A 16,414-nucleotide genomic window follows, 5' to 3' on the forward strand; every position below is an offset into this window, starting at 1 on the left:
ATTTCAAGTACTAGAAAAAGACTTTTTTAAACCCCAAAAATAATAAAAACCAGAAAAATACAGTTGTTTCAGTTCTTTCCTATTAATATAACCAAGTTGTCCTTCTTCACACGATAAACCACACTAACATGGCCCACATTTTAAATCTGTGCAATAAATCCTAGCTAGAACACTTTTGGTTAGTGAAAGAAACATCTTAGCATACTTTATATAATCTTTGTCCTAATATGAATTTGTATGGGAATGATATCTAAGTAATTGTTACCTGCCATACAAAATATCTGTGATGGAAAGAATTGGTGTCTTCCTCGAATGCCAACATTTTATATGTTACCTATTCCTTGAATGCCAACAAAAATAATTCAATAGATGTTTATATAATAACAATAGGTGTTTTTATAAGTATTTAACTGTTAAAAATGATTAGTGAACTTGATAGAAATGCAACATTTTATCACTTTTTGCTAAGAAAAAATAGAAGACTTTAGGGTTAAAATCATTATGAATTTTAAAGAAATAAAGAAAATTAAAACATTTTTATTACTTTTAATTAAATAAAAAGGTATATTTGGAAATGAAATGTTTATAAACATCAGACATATTAGAAATATTAAAGACATTTTAATTAAATACAATTATTTCAAATTGAAAAAAAGATATTAGAGATTTATTAAATTCCATATCATTTTAAATATTATATAGTTAATATGAACTATATGAAGATTTCAATTGAACAATTAATTAAACATTAAAAAACCATGCATCAGAAATAATTAAGTAAATTTGATAACTTCCAATCTGGAAACCCTACAAAGTTTCAAGAAAATCCATAAAATAGGGTAACAAGTTTTCCGATGAGTTGCGAACATAATAAACACCTAAACAATATTATTTTATGAATCACTTACAATAAAAATAGATGTGATATCATAACCAAGAAAAATATCCTGAACAAACTGTATAAAATAAAACATAGTAATCTAACATGAGATACAAAGTTTCAAGAAATTCCCTCATGTAATATGGGAGGATATTACATGCAGCACACACAACTATAGAAATATCGAAAAAAAGCTTCAAAGTCCAAAGAGGCTTTTGTAGAATTTGTGAAAACTGGAATCCCTGACAATATGCACATGTTGACTTTGTGATGCAACACTTTTCAAAGTTTCATTTTAAGAGAATTCATATTTGTTCAAGCAGTAACAGCAAAAAATGATTTTCAATAACTTGACAAACATGAATTATATTTAACTACCTGCAATTTACATATCTGTTTAATTATTAGTATGATTGTTTTGATAAGCATGAACTTTTGTTGTGATAACTACTTACACCTATTCCTCGAACGCCAACATAATTTTACAGGTAAATTGTCGGTAGATCAAAGGATGTTGGCATTCAAGGAATAAACCAAAGAATTTACTGTTACTCTTAGATGTTTGGTTTTTAAAGGCAGTGCTTTAATGCCTTTCTGGTTGCCGGGTTAATCTTTCCTTCCGCGATATCCAACTTATCTACGTGGGGGGTCATTAGTCTACAAATAGATCCGGAAATGTTAAATTCTCTCCTCTTCTTTTTGTGATATAAAATGTTTTTTGTTTCATTTCATTTACATTGGGAAATAAAGAAACGATCATTGTGTTTTGTTAGTTTTAAAAACTTCTGATATATTTGTATTTTGCATTATAAGCAGTCAACCGATTGACAAACTAGAATTATTTGAATTCCGTGTGGAAAGAGGTCGGGTTAATTTCGAGTGTTATCTGCAATCTAGATGTTTTTAAATCATTTCAGTCGTTGATATAATAATTAAAGGTCGACTGAACATGAATTATATTATACAATTTAAAGCGCATTTCTGTTTATGCATGTGAAGCCGTATGATGTTATTGTTATTTCGGTATCAGTTATAAAAAGTAGCAAATTATCGTTCCTGAATAGGTGGCGCGTGGTAGCCGGTCCTGTTCCTTAACTTCCGGTTTCTGCACTGTGCAACTATTAGCAGATTAGATTAATTAAGGATGCCAAGTACTTGTTGTTGTGTACCTGGATGTCATTTAAGAGGAGGACATGCATTTCCAAATGACTCAAAAAGAAGGAAAAGTTGGATCAACGCCATGGCCCATACGCAGATTGGACGAGAACACGATTTCTCGTGGAGTCCATCTCAATCAGCTGTTGTTTGCGAGGCACATTTTACTGAAAAAGACTACGTGCAGGAAACTATTCATGGTAAAACTCTATTTTCTTTTTGAAATATATAGTTATATATATATAATTGCCATGCGCATAAACCAAAGTCTGTTTACAACCGCAATTATCGTTTTAGAATAAAAGGGGGTGGTTAATTCAAGAGTCATAATTTTTTGGATTACCGGGGTACGATTCAATGTGATCTGTTTGAGATTTTTTGGTGAATGCTACAATTATAATGATTTCTTACAAGAGGTATATCATACTGAGAATTATTTTAGCAGTAATTATGCTAATGTAATAATGACAGGAATGCATAAGCTATGCCTCATAGACTTTCTTGAAAAATATCAATGACAATGTTAACAGGAACAAAACAATGACATGCTCTCATCTACATTATAGTTATTTATGTACAGACAATGTACGTTTGTTGCTTAAGTCTCTCATTGTTTGTCCTTTGGATTTATATAACATACATTGAATCAGGCAAACATAGTTTTATCCAGATTGTAATGAATAAATCTAGTTATCATTTTGCCAGGTAGTACAAAGTATACATTGCTAATAGATTAAATAGAAGTTCATTTAATTTTCAAAAAACTAATGTTTTATAACCTTTTTCAGGGTGCAAACCCACCATACAGAGACTTAAGTCTACTACCATTCCAAACCTATTTTCCTGGACCAAGCAAGAGACTGAATCGTCAGCAAAAAAAAAATTGGGGCAGTTTCCTGTGAAAACTAAAGAACTAAACTTGATGAATATTGTAGGAGAAATCTAGAGGAAAGTTTTGATTGTGAAGTTAGTTTTCCTGAAGAAGCCATTCATACTGCAGAAAGGATTTATGACTGTACATGTCCACCACCAACTGCCAAGCTAATGTTGAGCTTCACAGATGGAATTACGCAAATACCATCAATGCCTATGTTTTCAGCAGAGAATTTCGCAAATGATGACACATGACACAGCCATGCATTGTTATACCGGTTTAGAGTCGTATACTAAATTTTTATTTGTTTTGACCACACTTGGTCCAGCAGAACATTGTTTGAGATACATATATTTAAAGATTGATAGCATTATACAACCAACTTTGAACTGTCTAGATTGTAGATTGAATCTAGTGTTAAGAATATTGTGTATACATGGATTGTTTTTATGTCTAAACAGTGGCGAGAGGCTAACGCTTGGCCATCTAGTGGTTTAGTCTGGTATTTTTTGCCATCCGACTTCAAATTAAAGTTTCCTACAACTTTTTACTTGGATTATTATTGACAGCACAGAATATCCTGTGATATAACCTAAAGCTCCTAGAGCTCAACAGGCAACCTTTTCATCATATAAAAACAGAAACACTGAAAATACTTGTATGTTCGACACCTGGTGGTTTAGTCAACTATGTCTCTAATGCATATGTTGGTTGTACCAGTGACCGTCAAATAGTTGAAAGATGTAGAATAGTTCAATTATGTGATCCAGGTGACAGTGTGATGGCAGACAAAGGTTTTAATGTGCAAGATTTTTTTGCTAACTTTTTTCAAAAAAAGAAACGGAATTAGTTCGAAAACTCTTATACGGGATAGAAAAGTCTCCTATTAACACGTGCACATAGATATATTGGACTTGGCAAAACATACAAAATTCTAACAAATCCTATGAATGGAACTGAAACAAAACTTTCATCTGAAATAACATTAGTTGTTTTATGTTGTGTAATTTTAGAACTTGTTGTGCCAAAGGATGCATAAATGAAAGTGACGCAATGAGACAACTACATATATTATGACAGTTACCAAACAACGAGTCTTCGAGATGTCATTTTTTCTTGATTAAGAACTTCTTTTTTCATTCATAAATTACTTTATACTTGGAAATAATTTAATTTTTACTTGGAGTTATAGTTTCTAGAAAAAGTATTGTCATCGAAAGAGTTGACATCTTGCAATGTACATTTAACATTATGTTACTTGTCTAGTTGATGTTCTTGCAATATACACAATACAGGCCTCTACAATAATTTTTTTTTCAACTTGCCCAATAGGACAAGTACATACCAAAACTTCCTTGTCCGAATGGAATTGTAACTTGTCCAAAAAAAAATCTTTATATTAACCTTTTTTGCATTTTAAGTTAATTCAATGAACAAAATGAATTAAAACAACAGAACAGGATTTAATTTATAACTCTTGATATCCTTTTCAAAAATATGAGTCGAAAATAACTAAATCTAGTCATGTCACAGGACTTCATTTCTAGTTTTCGTCAATGCCAAAGGCTCATCAGACACTGCACATGAGGCACAGTTTGGTAGGCCTGTCAGTCTACACTCATTTGGTATGTATCCTGGTCTTTTATGTTGGTTAAATAATGATTATTATGATTAATGCCTTGCTTACTACAATCAGCTTTGTTTTTAATATATTAAAATGTTTATTCAAACACAATCAAATAAAATTAAAATTGAGAATGGAAATGGGGAATATGTCAAAGAGACAACAACCCAACCAAAGAGCACACAACAGCCAAAGGCCACCAATGGGTCTTCAAAGTATTGTTTTGTCTACATATGATCAAATATGATTTTATGAATTTTATGGTCAATAATTCTTCATCTTTATTTTTAAAATATTTTTGTTAAATAAAATTTATATTATTCATTATAAAGCAACAGAATAAGGTAGGGAAACGAGGTACTGGTTTGTCTTGGTCCCCAAATGTCTCCACAGGGCATAACTGTCTATTAAATATGGAGCTGATTTGTTTCCGTGCCAGTGCCGAACTGCGATGTCACCTTATCTACAAAACGCATCGCTGATTCCGATCAGTAAGACTGGTTTCCGAGAATAGTATGCGTTTTATCCGTTATAAAGTATCTGACAAAGAACCAGTAATTATCGATTGCAAGTAAACATGTCAAATTAATATTTGTTTTTATCTTCTTTTCTTGTTTTTTGTTTATTAGTTTGATCATCAAAGTTGGATTTAATTTATTTTCTACAGAATGATTTTACTTTTCCTGTCGGACAAGCTTGATATGGCTTTTACTTGTACGACCTTTTTTTCCTCTGGTATCGGACAAGCGTTATTGTCGAGCCCTGCAATACAGTGACTAAGCAATCATTATGACCTACTTTTCATAGGATGGAAGTCATTAGATATGCTAATATAAACAATAATAAAGAATAGTCCATTTATATTAATTAGTAAAAGTTCTTTTATGTCTTCAAAGTGTGTACCATGGTGAGGTACAGAAAATCATATATGCATGTATATGGTGATTATCACCAAGGTTCAAATTTATTTTCTGAAGTATAGGAAGACAATGTGTACCCCATTGTTAAATTTACATTGCTTTTAAGATTAAAATAGAGATTGACTGTATGTTACCATAGTTTACAAATAAAATTGATATAACATATCCATATAAAGTGTATTTTATAATAATGCCACAATATCTATTATCATCATCCATGCCAAAATATATGCTTGGTATATCCAATATGTAACTCCACAGATACACACATATACTATGTGCGAGTTAATTATATCACAGTCATACAAATTGCTCATAAACATCAAAGTGGACTGAGATTTAATACCAACATTCTTGTTGGCATACTTTACCATGAGCTGTGTTGCATATACATGGCATATAAACATGTGTTCACCTTATTTTTAAAGCTGTGGAATCCAAGGATAGCAGGTAAATACCATCATACATATATAAAATGATAGATAGACAAAGTCATCTGTGCACGATAAGTTCAACAGGATTATTCTACATAGTTCTATGGTACCAAATCAAAAGTTTATATAAAAGAAAGAAGTCAAAGGTTTCCCATCATAGTTTAGTTACATACATTTTTTTTGTACCTGAGGTCGTTGAATATAGATCATTATATAAACAAGATAAATAAGGAGATGTGGTATGATTGCCAATGAAACAACTATCATCCATACTTACTAGTTACAAACCACATTTGCAAAGTTGAATGAAGTACAGTTGATAACATGTATTTATTACTAAAAAGAAAATGCCCAACTATATTAAACAGTATTTGACTATAAACATAGATAAACAAGGTACAAACTGGACATAATGCACTAGTTCATAAACAAGTGAGAACAATCGCCTTCATATAGTGTTCATAATATGACATTCATAAAACTTGTTCAATATCATTAGAGAACTCTAAATCTTAAATACTGAAAGCCACCTCTAATAAGTACACTGTACTATGCAAGATAATGATATAACTGGACTAAAAATACACACAACCTGTAATTAACTGCCTTTACAGCGCTTTCGCACTTTGATTGAATTAAAACCATCATGACAGAGCGAAACATCTAATATGGCCACCCTGACAGAAAATGTGTTTTTAGCTTTATTTGTATGGTATATGGTATGTGTTTGAGCTTTTTATTTTGCCATTTGATAAGGAACTTTCCGTTTTGAAGTTTCCTTGGCGTTCGGTATTTTTGTTATTTTACTTTTTTTTTCTCTATTAGTATCCTGATTCTGTTTTGAAAGAACAGTAATATGTTTTAGTGGATGAGCACACTCATACTTTGAAACAGTGCAGCCAGTTTAGATAAAACTTGTCTTAAATAAAAAATAAAAATTGAAGTTTCAAAATTAAATGTGATGGATGATACAGCTTTCCAAAAGTGGAGAACATAGGAGAACATAGTTTTATATAACAGATCCTTTTGACAAGTTTTTATTTCTCATAGATGTCACATGAGCAATTGAGTTTCCTGGAAGACTCTGGTTAAACAATGTTTGGTTGCGATGCATTTGTAACATTTCATTTGTAACATTTCATTTATTACATTTCACTTGTAACATTTCATAACATTTCATTTGGAACATTTCACTTGTAACATTTCATAACATTTCATTTGTTACATTTCATTTGTAACAATTCACTTGTAACATTTCATTTGTAACATTTCAATTCTTCTATCATTTCACTTGTAACATTTCATTTGTAACATTTCATTTGTTACATTTCATTTGTCACATTTCATTTGTTACATTTCTCATTTGTTACATTTTTTACTTGATTTTGTTGTCCAGTATTAATAACTTTCTTTTTTACAGAGAGAAGTTTATACACCAATGTGTTCCCAATGAAAGGTAAGTTTAAAGAGAAAATTGTATACAAATGTGTTTCAGTTAAGATATGATTATCAAAATGAATTTGACTAAAATGTGTTCACAATGAAAGGTCAGTTGATAATTAAATTGTAGACCAGTGAGTTCTCAATGATAAATTAATACGTTGATAAAATTCCACAGAAAAAGTGAGTTCAAATGAAAAACTGAAAATCAATGAGCTCCCACTTAGAGTAAATTTAGAGAGAATATTAAACTTTAAAGGAAAAGAGTAAATTTAGAGAGAATATTAAACTTTAAAGGAAAAGGCATAGAGGATAGAGTGCCAGAAGATTTATTGACTGTGTTAAAATAATAAAATAAGGTGTCTTAATATGCACTCAAATGTATGAAATTGGAGAAATATAATGAAAAATTTAAAAAAAACAGAAAAAGTCATCAGGGAATTGAGGGTATTCAAGAGTTCTGCCTATTTTCATGCATCACACACCCATTGTTAAACATTATGACACTTAAGTCAGTGTAAGTACCCTTTTTATATTGTAGCTACCAGTAAGTTACCAGTATGGATGGTTGGACCTCAGGATGTTGTGTTAGCTATTCAAAACCTCATGTGTCTGCATTATCCTGCAGAGTTTGTAACAGCACAAACAGGTCAGTTGTCACTCCTTGTCAGGAGATGTTGTATGATTGCTGAATGATCAAGACAGATATCCACCATAGATAATTTGGTTGAATTTTAACATTATATATTCTACCAAAATTAAATAACTTCTGTTTTATTCTGTTAAAAAGTACCACATTAATTACAAATTAGATGACAATTCAATTTAGGTGGTGGCAGAAGGATTTGTAAATGAATATCCTGGCCTTGTAAGAGCTATAACAAAATCTTGCTTAAGACAAGATGTAAATGAATTTACTGCTCCACAAAATACAGGAAATGACGGTAAACAAAAATGAAAAAAACTTTCTCGCCCATAGGCTGCATGAAAATGAATCCATCTACCAACAAGTGAAAATGAATGTTCCACCCAAAAAATCCTTTACCCCACCAGGAAAATCAAATTGTCCATCCAAAATGATTTATGAATAGAATATCAATCTGTGATCAACCAGTAATCAGAATGGTTCAGTTAATCACTGTGTCATAATAACTTATTAATAACTATCACTACAGGTCAGGTTAGAATGAAAAGTAAGTATGCAATAAGTCATTTGAGGTCATGGTGGAATAAGGTCACTTTTGGTATCAGGGTAGCCATAACAAGTTAGATAAATTGTGTTCAGTTGTTATTCCTGAAATTTTGATTTAAACATTTAATGTTTCATCTTCAGTCACTATAGATAATGATTAAATGAGATGTTAAATAAGTCATCTTCAGTCACTATAGATCATGATGAAATACAAAGTTGAATAAGTCATCTTTAGTCACTTTAGATCATAATAGAATGAGATCTTAAATAAGTCATCTTCAGTCGCTATAGATCATGATAAAATACAAAGTTGAATAAGTCGTCTTTAGTCACTTTAGATCATGATAGAATGAGATGTTAAATAAGTCATCCTCAGTTACCATAAATCATGATAGAATACAAAGTTGAATAAGTCATCTTTAGTCACTTTAGATTATGATAGAATGAGAAATTGAATGGGTCATCTTCAGTCACTATAGATCATGATTGAATTAATAGTTCAATGGGTCATCTTCAGTCACTATAGATCATGATTGAATTAATAGTTCAATGGGTCATCTTCAGTCACTATAGATCATGACAGAATTGATAGTTGAATTCGTCATCTTCAGTCACTATAGATCATGATAGAATTAATAGTTGAATAAGCCATCTTCAGTCACTATAGATCATGATACAATAAGAAGTTGAATAGGTCATCTTCAGTCATTATAAATCATTATTATACCTCAGTTATCATTTTCTATATAAAATAAGTACACAATATTTTCACTATTTTTCAAATTGCAAGCGTTGGAACTATTTGACCAGTCAATAGTCCAACTATTTGCCCTCAATGAAATATTTTACCGGAATTTCAACTGCAGCTACAGGATTGGCTAATGGGTTTTTAACAATTCATTCGGTACTATTGGAATTCATCTCAATTATTAACGTCCCATTCGCAAGTCGTTGGAACACACACCAAGTCACATCAGACGACAGGATCATGGCTCAGTCAGGCCGATTTGTGTCGCTTTCTGATAGAGATCTGGAAGGATTAATTAAGGACAAAGAAGCCAAAAACACAAAATCAGTCTTGAACTCTTCCTAACTGCTGAAAAGATTATTTCCGACTACCTTAAAGAATAAGACAGCAATCTAAAAACCTAAGAGGAGTTAGACGAGGTGGAACCAACTGTTCTTTACTCAGGAGGTTCTATGGAGAAATACGCAAGTCAGACGGAAACAATTATGCTTACAAATCAATGTTGACAATACGTTTTGGATTACAAAACATTTCATTCAGTGTCTGTTGTCTCTTTTGGTATAATAAAACACTTACTGACTGGATATTCGTGGAATAGTAAGTTTATTGTCCCCTCCGATACAACTATTGTCCTCGGCTACGCCTCAGGGCAATAGTTGCACCTCGGGGGATAATAAACTTACTATTCCACTCATACCAAGTCAATAAGTATAAATGATAGATTGAAAAGTTGAATATGTCATATTCAGTTGCTTTAGATCATGATAGAATGAGAAGTATAACAAGTCATTTTTAGTCACTTTAGATGATGATAGAATGAGAACTTCAGTCATTTTAGATGATGATAGAATGAGAACTTCAGTCATTTTAGATGATGATAGAATGAGAACTTCAGTCATTTTAGATGATGATAGAATGAGAAGTTGAATGGATCATCTTCAGTCACTTTAAATCACGATAGAATTAATGGTTAAATGTGTCATCTTCAGTCACTGTAGATCATGATAGAATTAATAGTTGAATTCGTCATCTTCAGTCACTATAGATCATGATAGAATTAATAGTTGAATAAGCCATCTTCAGTCACTATAGATCATGATACAATAAGAAGTTGAATAGGTCATCTTCAGTCATTATAGATCATTATTATACCTCAGATATCATTTTCTATATTAAATAAGTACACAATATTTTCACTATTTTTCAAATTGCAAGTGCAATAGTTGCACCTAAGGGGATAATAAACTTACTATTCCACTCATACCAAGTCAATAAGTATAAATGATAGATTGAAAAGTTGAATATGTCATATTCAGTTGCTTTAGATCATGATAGAATGAGAAGTTGAATAAGTCATTTTTAGTCACTTTAGATGATGATAGAATGAGAACTTCAGTCATTTTAGATGATGATAGAATGAGAACTTCAGTCATTTTAGATGATAATAGAATGAGAAGTTGAATGGATCATCTTCAGTCACTTTAAATCACGATAGAATTAATGGTTAAATGTGTCATCTTCAATCACAATAAATCATGATAGAATGAAAGTTGTTTGGGTCATCTTCAATCACTAAAAATCATGATAGAATTAATAGTTGAATAAGTATTCTTCAGTCACTGTAGATCATGATAGAATAAGAAGTTGATTAGGTCATCTTCAGTCACTTTAGATCATGTCAGAATGAGAAGTTGAATGGGTCATATTAGGACATGATAGCATGAGAAGTTGAATAAGTCATCTTCATTCACTATAGATCAAGATAGAATGAGAAGTTGAATAAGTCATTATCAGTCACTATAGATCATGATAGCATGAGAAGTATAATAAGTCATTATCAGTCACTATAGATCATGATAGCATGAGAAGTATAATAAGTCATTATCAGTCACTATAGATCATGATAGCATGAGAAGTATAACAAGTCATTATCAGTCACTATAGATCATGATAGCATGAGAAGTATAATAAGTCATTATCAGTCACTATAGATCATGATAGAATGAGAAGTATAATAAGTCATTATCAGTCACTATAGATCATGATAGCATGAGAAGTTGAATGGGTCATCTTCAGTTGCTTAAGATTATGATAGAATGAATAGTTGAATAGGTCATCTTCAGTTGCTTAAGATTATGATAGAATGAATAGTTGAATAGGTCATCTTCAGTTGCTTTAGAACATGATAGAATGAGATGTTGAATAAGTCATCTTCAGTCACCTTAGATCATGATAGAATGAGTAGTTGAATATGTTATCTTAAGTTGCTCTATATCACGACAGAATGAGAATTTGAATAGTTCATCTTCAGTCTCTTTAGATCATGATAAGATGAGAAGTTGAATAAATCATATTGAGATCCATTTGATCACAGTAGAATAAAAAAGAAATAGATATAGGTCTTGATAAGTTAGCTGAACTATAAGTTGGAAACCTCAGTTTATAAAGCCTCCATTGGCTCATCGTCAGAAATTTTCAAAGAGGGATCAAGCTAAGAGGATGCAGGACATTAAAATGAATGAAGTTTTATAAACTGTAAATTGAAGGATGTATGATACTTCAAGCCGACAATATTTAATGTCTGATTTTTGAAATCATGCTCTCATGCAATTAAATCTGTTGCTTCAAATAGACAAAATGTGTATTACTACTATGATTTTTTAAACTGTTGTTTTTATTGCACTATTACAGACATTTTGCATTATGTAACTTTCAACAAGCAATGGTCAGTTAGCTGATTCTTTTAATTGTTTGGGTTTTGTTTGTTTGTTAAACGTATTCTTCTTTTAATTGACAGGTAATTTCCAGCAGGTAATGGCTGGAGTCAGGATGCAGGTAAGGCTGAAACAAACTTTATTATCAAATTTTCTGTCTTGTGTATTGTATCAAGATAGTAACTATAACCTTCAAGCAGATCTGCAGAGACATCAAACAATTTTGGTCTTGACATGTAGTAGATGAGGAATAATGCATTTTTTTTAATTCAGCAAGTTTTACAACAGTTCTGTCCCTTTTAAGTAGTTTGCATATTTATCATCATACATTTTTTATTTTATAAAAGTTAGGGGGGAACCACGTTTTTTCCACATGTTGGTGTTGGAGACCTACGATTGATTTTTTTTACATTTTATTAGGTCTTTCCACAATAGGTCTTTCCACTGAAAAGTGGAAAGACCTATTGTATTTGTTCTGATTATTAGGTCTTTCCACTTTTGTGTGGAAAGACCTATTGTATTTGTTCTGATTATTATTATTATTATTATTATTATTTTTTTCTTCCGCCTAATTTTGTTCTCACGTAAAATTTTTGTTTCGCAAGATGTCGCTTAGATATTTCTTATATAATATCATACAGTTTATGCGCTTTTTATTTTCACCCATTCTAAGCCGAACAATTTTCTTTGTAGGAGTTATCTCCCCGAACACTGTTTTCCTTGTTACTGCATCTCCTCCGTAACCGTAAAAGAAAGCGACAAATTTATTTTACCAAATTACTCGTTATATACTCATGATGTTTTGTCCAATTTTGACCGAGGCGGTAGGTAAACTCCATATGAGAGTTATTTCCCCTTCTGTATTTGACATAAGGGATATATAAATGTATAGCATGAATGGTAAGTGATAGAGACCTAAGGTATATTGATTTGAGTTCCTTGGTCCATTTAAATGAAATTGAGGCCAAGGTCAAAGGTCAAGGTCATATTCTAAATTTTGACTTTTCCTTGTTATTTGATCTCCTCTGTCACTTTTAAAGATACAAATTAAAGAACAAGTGCAAAATGTTTGCCTAATTATGATTAAGATATGATACATTTGGTCTGAAACAATCAAATGACATCTTATAGGAGTTATTGTCCCTGAAATGATTCAATTTAAGGTTAATTGATTATTACTCAAACTTGTTACATGATAAAGCAATAGGGTCTTTTGCAAACTGTTGGTTGACCTATGACCTTGAAAAATGTCAACCGGAAGTGACCTTGAGTGAACCGGAAGTAGTATTTTTTGCACTTATTTCATGGAAAAGTACCTAGAAACCATATATTTTTTGAATGACCATAGGTTAACCTATCTTTTGAGGCCGGAAGTAGCATTTTATAAACCGGATGTAGCATATTATCTTCCTTATTACAGGCATAAGTATATACAAACTATATATTTTTGGAATCAGTGTGAATAAAGCTATCATATGAGACCGGAAGTGACATTTTCTAAACCGGAAGTAGCTAATTATCTCCCTTTTTACATGCAAAAGTATATAAAAACCATATATTTTTGGAATCAGTATAAATAAAGCTATCATATGAGACCGGAAGTGACATTTTCTAAACCGGAAGTTGGCAATAATCTCCCTTATTTTAGGCAAAAGTATATAGAAACCATATATTAATTGAATCAGTATGAAGAAACCAAAGCTTGGACACCAATAGTAATTTTGAGTAAACTGGATGTAGCTTCTCATCAATAATTTAGAACATTGATGTGGAAAGACCTTCAATTGTTCTCTGAACAATTGGTTTTTAATTATTATTTTTTTTTCTTCTTCCGCCACTTTTATTTCTTGCGTATAAATTTTGTTTTGCAAGATGTCGCTTAGATGTTTGGTATATGATATCGAACAGTTTATGCGCCTTTGAAATTCACCCTGCGTAACCGAATACTTTTCTTTGTAGGAGTTATCTCCCCGAACACTGTTTTCCTTGTGACTGCATCTCCTCCGTAACCGTATAAGAAAGCGACAAATTTATTTTATAAAATTGCTCGTTATATCCTTCGCATGATTTGTTCAATTTTGACCGAAGCCATACAAACACTCCATATGAGAGTTATTTCCCCTTATGCATTTGATATAAGTGATATGCATTTCTGTCTTGTAAACCATAAGTGATAGAGACCTAGGATCTTTTTATTTGAGGTCCAAAAAAAGAAAATAAGGTCAAGGTCATATTTCAAATTTTGATTTTGGCTTATTTTCAATTGTTTTCAAAAACCGTATAAGATATTGACAACATATTTTTACTAAATTGTAAGTTGCGACATGTCGTAACACATAAATTTTGGTTGAAAAGGTTTACTAACATTAAATTGGAGTTTTCTCCCCTCTTATATTAAAAATTAGGCATATAGTGATATAACTCATTAACCATTTATAATTAAGACCTATGGTCTTTTGATTTTAAGCCCTTGGTTTATGACCTTGAAATTGAGCTCAAGGTCATTGGTAAATTTGACGTTCTAGATATTGACCTTTGCTTTTACCTCATATGTATAAATGATAAAGCCATGGCAGTACGTTGCAAGCCACTTGACCATGGAAAAGCCAACCGGAAGTGACCATGTGCAAACCAGAAGTAGCTATTTTTTGTACTTATTAAATGTAAAAGTATATTGAACCATACATTTTTTGAATCAGTATCAAGTAAACTATAAAAAAAAAACGGAAGTGACATTTTTCAAACCGGAAGTAACAATGTATCTCCCTTATTTAGAAAAAAAATGTATAGAAACCATATATTTTTGGAATCAGTGTACAATAAGCTATCATTTGACGCTGGATATGATATTTTAATAGTTCTATATCAAAATTGATCTTTATGGGTGGAAAGACCTTCAATTGTTCTCTGAACAATTGGTTTTTAATTTATGATGGGAGATTCTTGCCATACCAACATTATTTATTTTTCTATTTCAGGATAAACATGTTTTAATGCACATAAATACCCAGTCGTCAACAGACAGGATAGGAATACTGCTGTTATTTAGCATTCTGAGCACAGACAAACAGAAACTTAGGTTAGTTAAAAAAAACACCCAGTAATATATATAAGAATAAATAGCCAGTAATATATATAAGAATAAATAGCCAGTAATACATATAAGAATAAATAGCCAGTAATTTATTCAAAAGCAATAAGTAAATAAAGGGACCAAAAAACTTTATTGACAATGGTTAAGATCGAAAATTCCAGTAGGTTCTAATCCTTCAAAGCATTCATTCTTCAGATTACATAAAATTGTTGACCACTGACCCTGCCCATATTCAGATTTATAACTATTCACACAATAATTCTAAGTAATCCATATGTATTCAAAAATATCATATGCATTGAGAATTCATAAAGGGATTTATTTGCTTTTATGACCAATCTTTTGATATTTTCATGTGTAACGATCTACTTTTCCAGTATTGTATCTTTCTTATAAAAATAACTGTTAAAAAGTTAATCTTGTGATAATGACATAATTTCTAAATTCAAATATTTAAGTATTTAATGTACAGAATCATAAGTTAAATTATAGTGTAGAGAAAACAAACAGATATTTATTTTAATTGTGAGACACAAAAAAATTTACATTCCTTTAGTCCTATATATAAGATTTATATTCACATTTCAGTGAAATCTTAAAGAAGAATGTGACTCCTGATGCTACGACCATAAATGAAGAAATATTAAGACAACAAGGATTAGATATAGGTATTAATTTACAAGAAAACACTTGATCAGCCAGTGCCTACTGTTACAAAATGTATAAATTACCACCTCTGAAACCACTTATGATATCTAATTTAGCAATTCTTATTCTGAATATTTGATATTCTTCTCACAATCTGATTATGTAGACTTCAAATCAGTTTGAAACTCATCATCAAAAAAATATACTGTAAATTCAGAAATTATTGTGTGCATTTTTTATTGCAATTTTTGAAGAATGAACAAAAATGCGAGATTAATTATTGCCTTTTCAGGAAAATGTGCATACAGATATATATGCATAAGATATCAGAATGTGAGTTCTTATTATTGTGATAATCACCTAGTCACATTATTCACATTAATAAAAACCTCGCAATAATTCTGAATTTACAGTAATTACTGTATATGTTCAGTAATGCCAGATTGGTAAAAATACTAAAATACAAAGGAGTCACTGAGTTACTTAATATACTGATCAGCAAGTACATTTACTTAAAGCTTTTGAAGTTTATATTCACTCAGCATAATTTTCTTACAGGAATACATTATCATTAATCAAATTTAACAACAAAGTGCCTTATGATACTTTAATTGAACAGCCTTTAGATGTGTTATATCTTCAATTTTATTCTTTTTCTTTTTGTTTTATACATTAGGAACCTCGTCAAAAG

The 16,414-nt window shown here is 31.0% G+C and overlaps 1 protein-coding gene across 6 annotated transcripts in view; it reads left to right on the forward strand.

Annotated features, from left to right (window-relative positions):
• Positions 1-16,414, forward strand: part of LOC127709374 (caspase recruitment domain-containing protein 14-like) — a 66,697-nt gene that overhangs the window by 45,513 nt on the left and 4,770 nt on the right. For 5 of the 6 annotated variants that reach the window (XM_052214869.1, XM_052214873.1, XM_052214872.1 and 2 more), the window contains 6 exons: positions 7,308-7,343; positions 7,869-7,976; positions 8,503-8,520; positions 12,065-12,102; positions 14,960-15,060; positions 15,664-15,743. In XM_052214869.1, coding sequence (XP_052070829.1) covers positions 7,308-7,343; positions 7,869-7,976; positions 8,503-8,520; positions 12,065-12,102; positions 14,960-15,060; positions 15,664-15,743 — 381 coding nt within the window. The remainder of the gene's footprint in view (positions 1-7,307; positions 7,344-7,868; positions 7,977-8,502; positions 8,521-12,064; positions 12,103-14,959; positions 15,061-15,663; positions 15,744-16,414) is intronic. The other variant, XM_052214871.1, reaches the window with a different exon arrangement.

The sequence above is a fragment of the Mytilus californianus genome, unplaced genomic scaffold, assembly GCF_021869535.1.
Source record: "Mytilus californianus isolate M0D057914Y unplaced genomic scaffold, xbMytCali1.0.p SCAF_7, whole genome shotgun sequence".
Taxonomy (NCBI): Eukaryota; Metazoa; Mollusca; class Bivalvia; order Mytilida; family Mytilidae; genus Mytilus; species Mytilus californianus.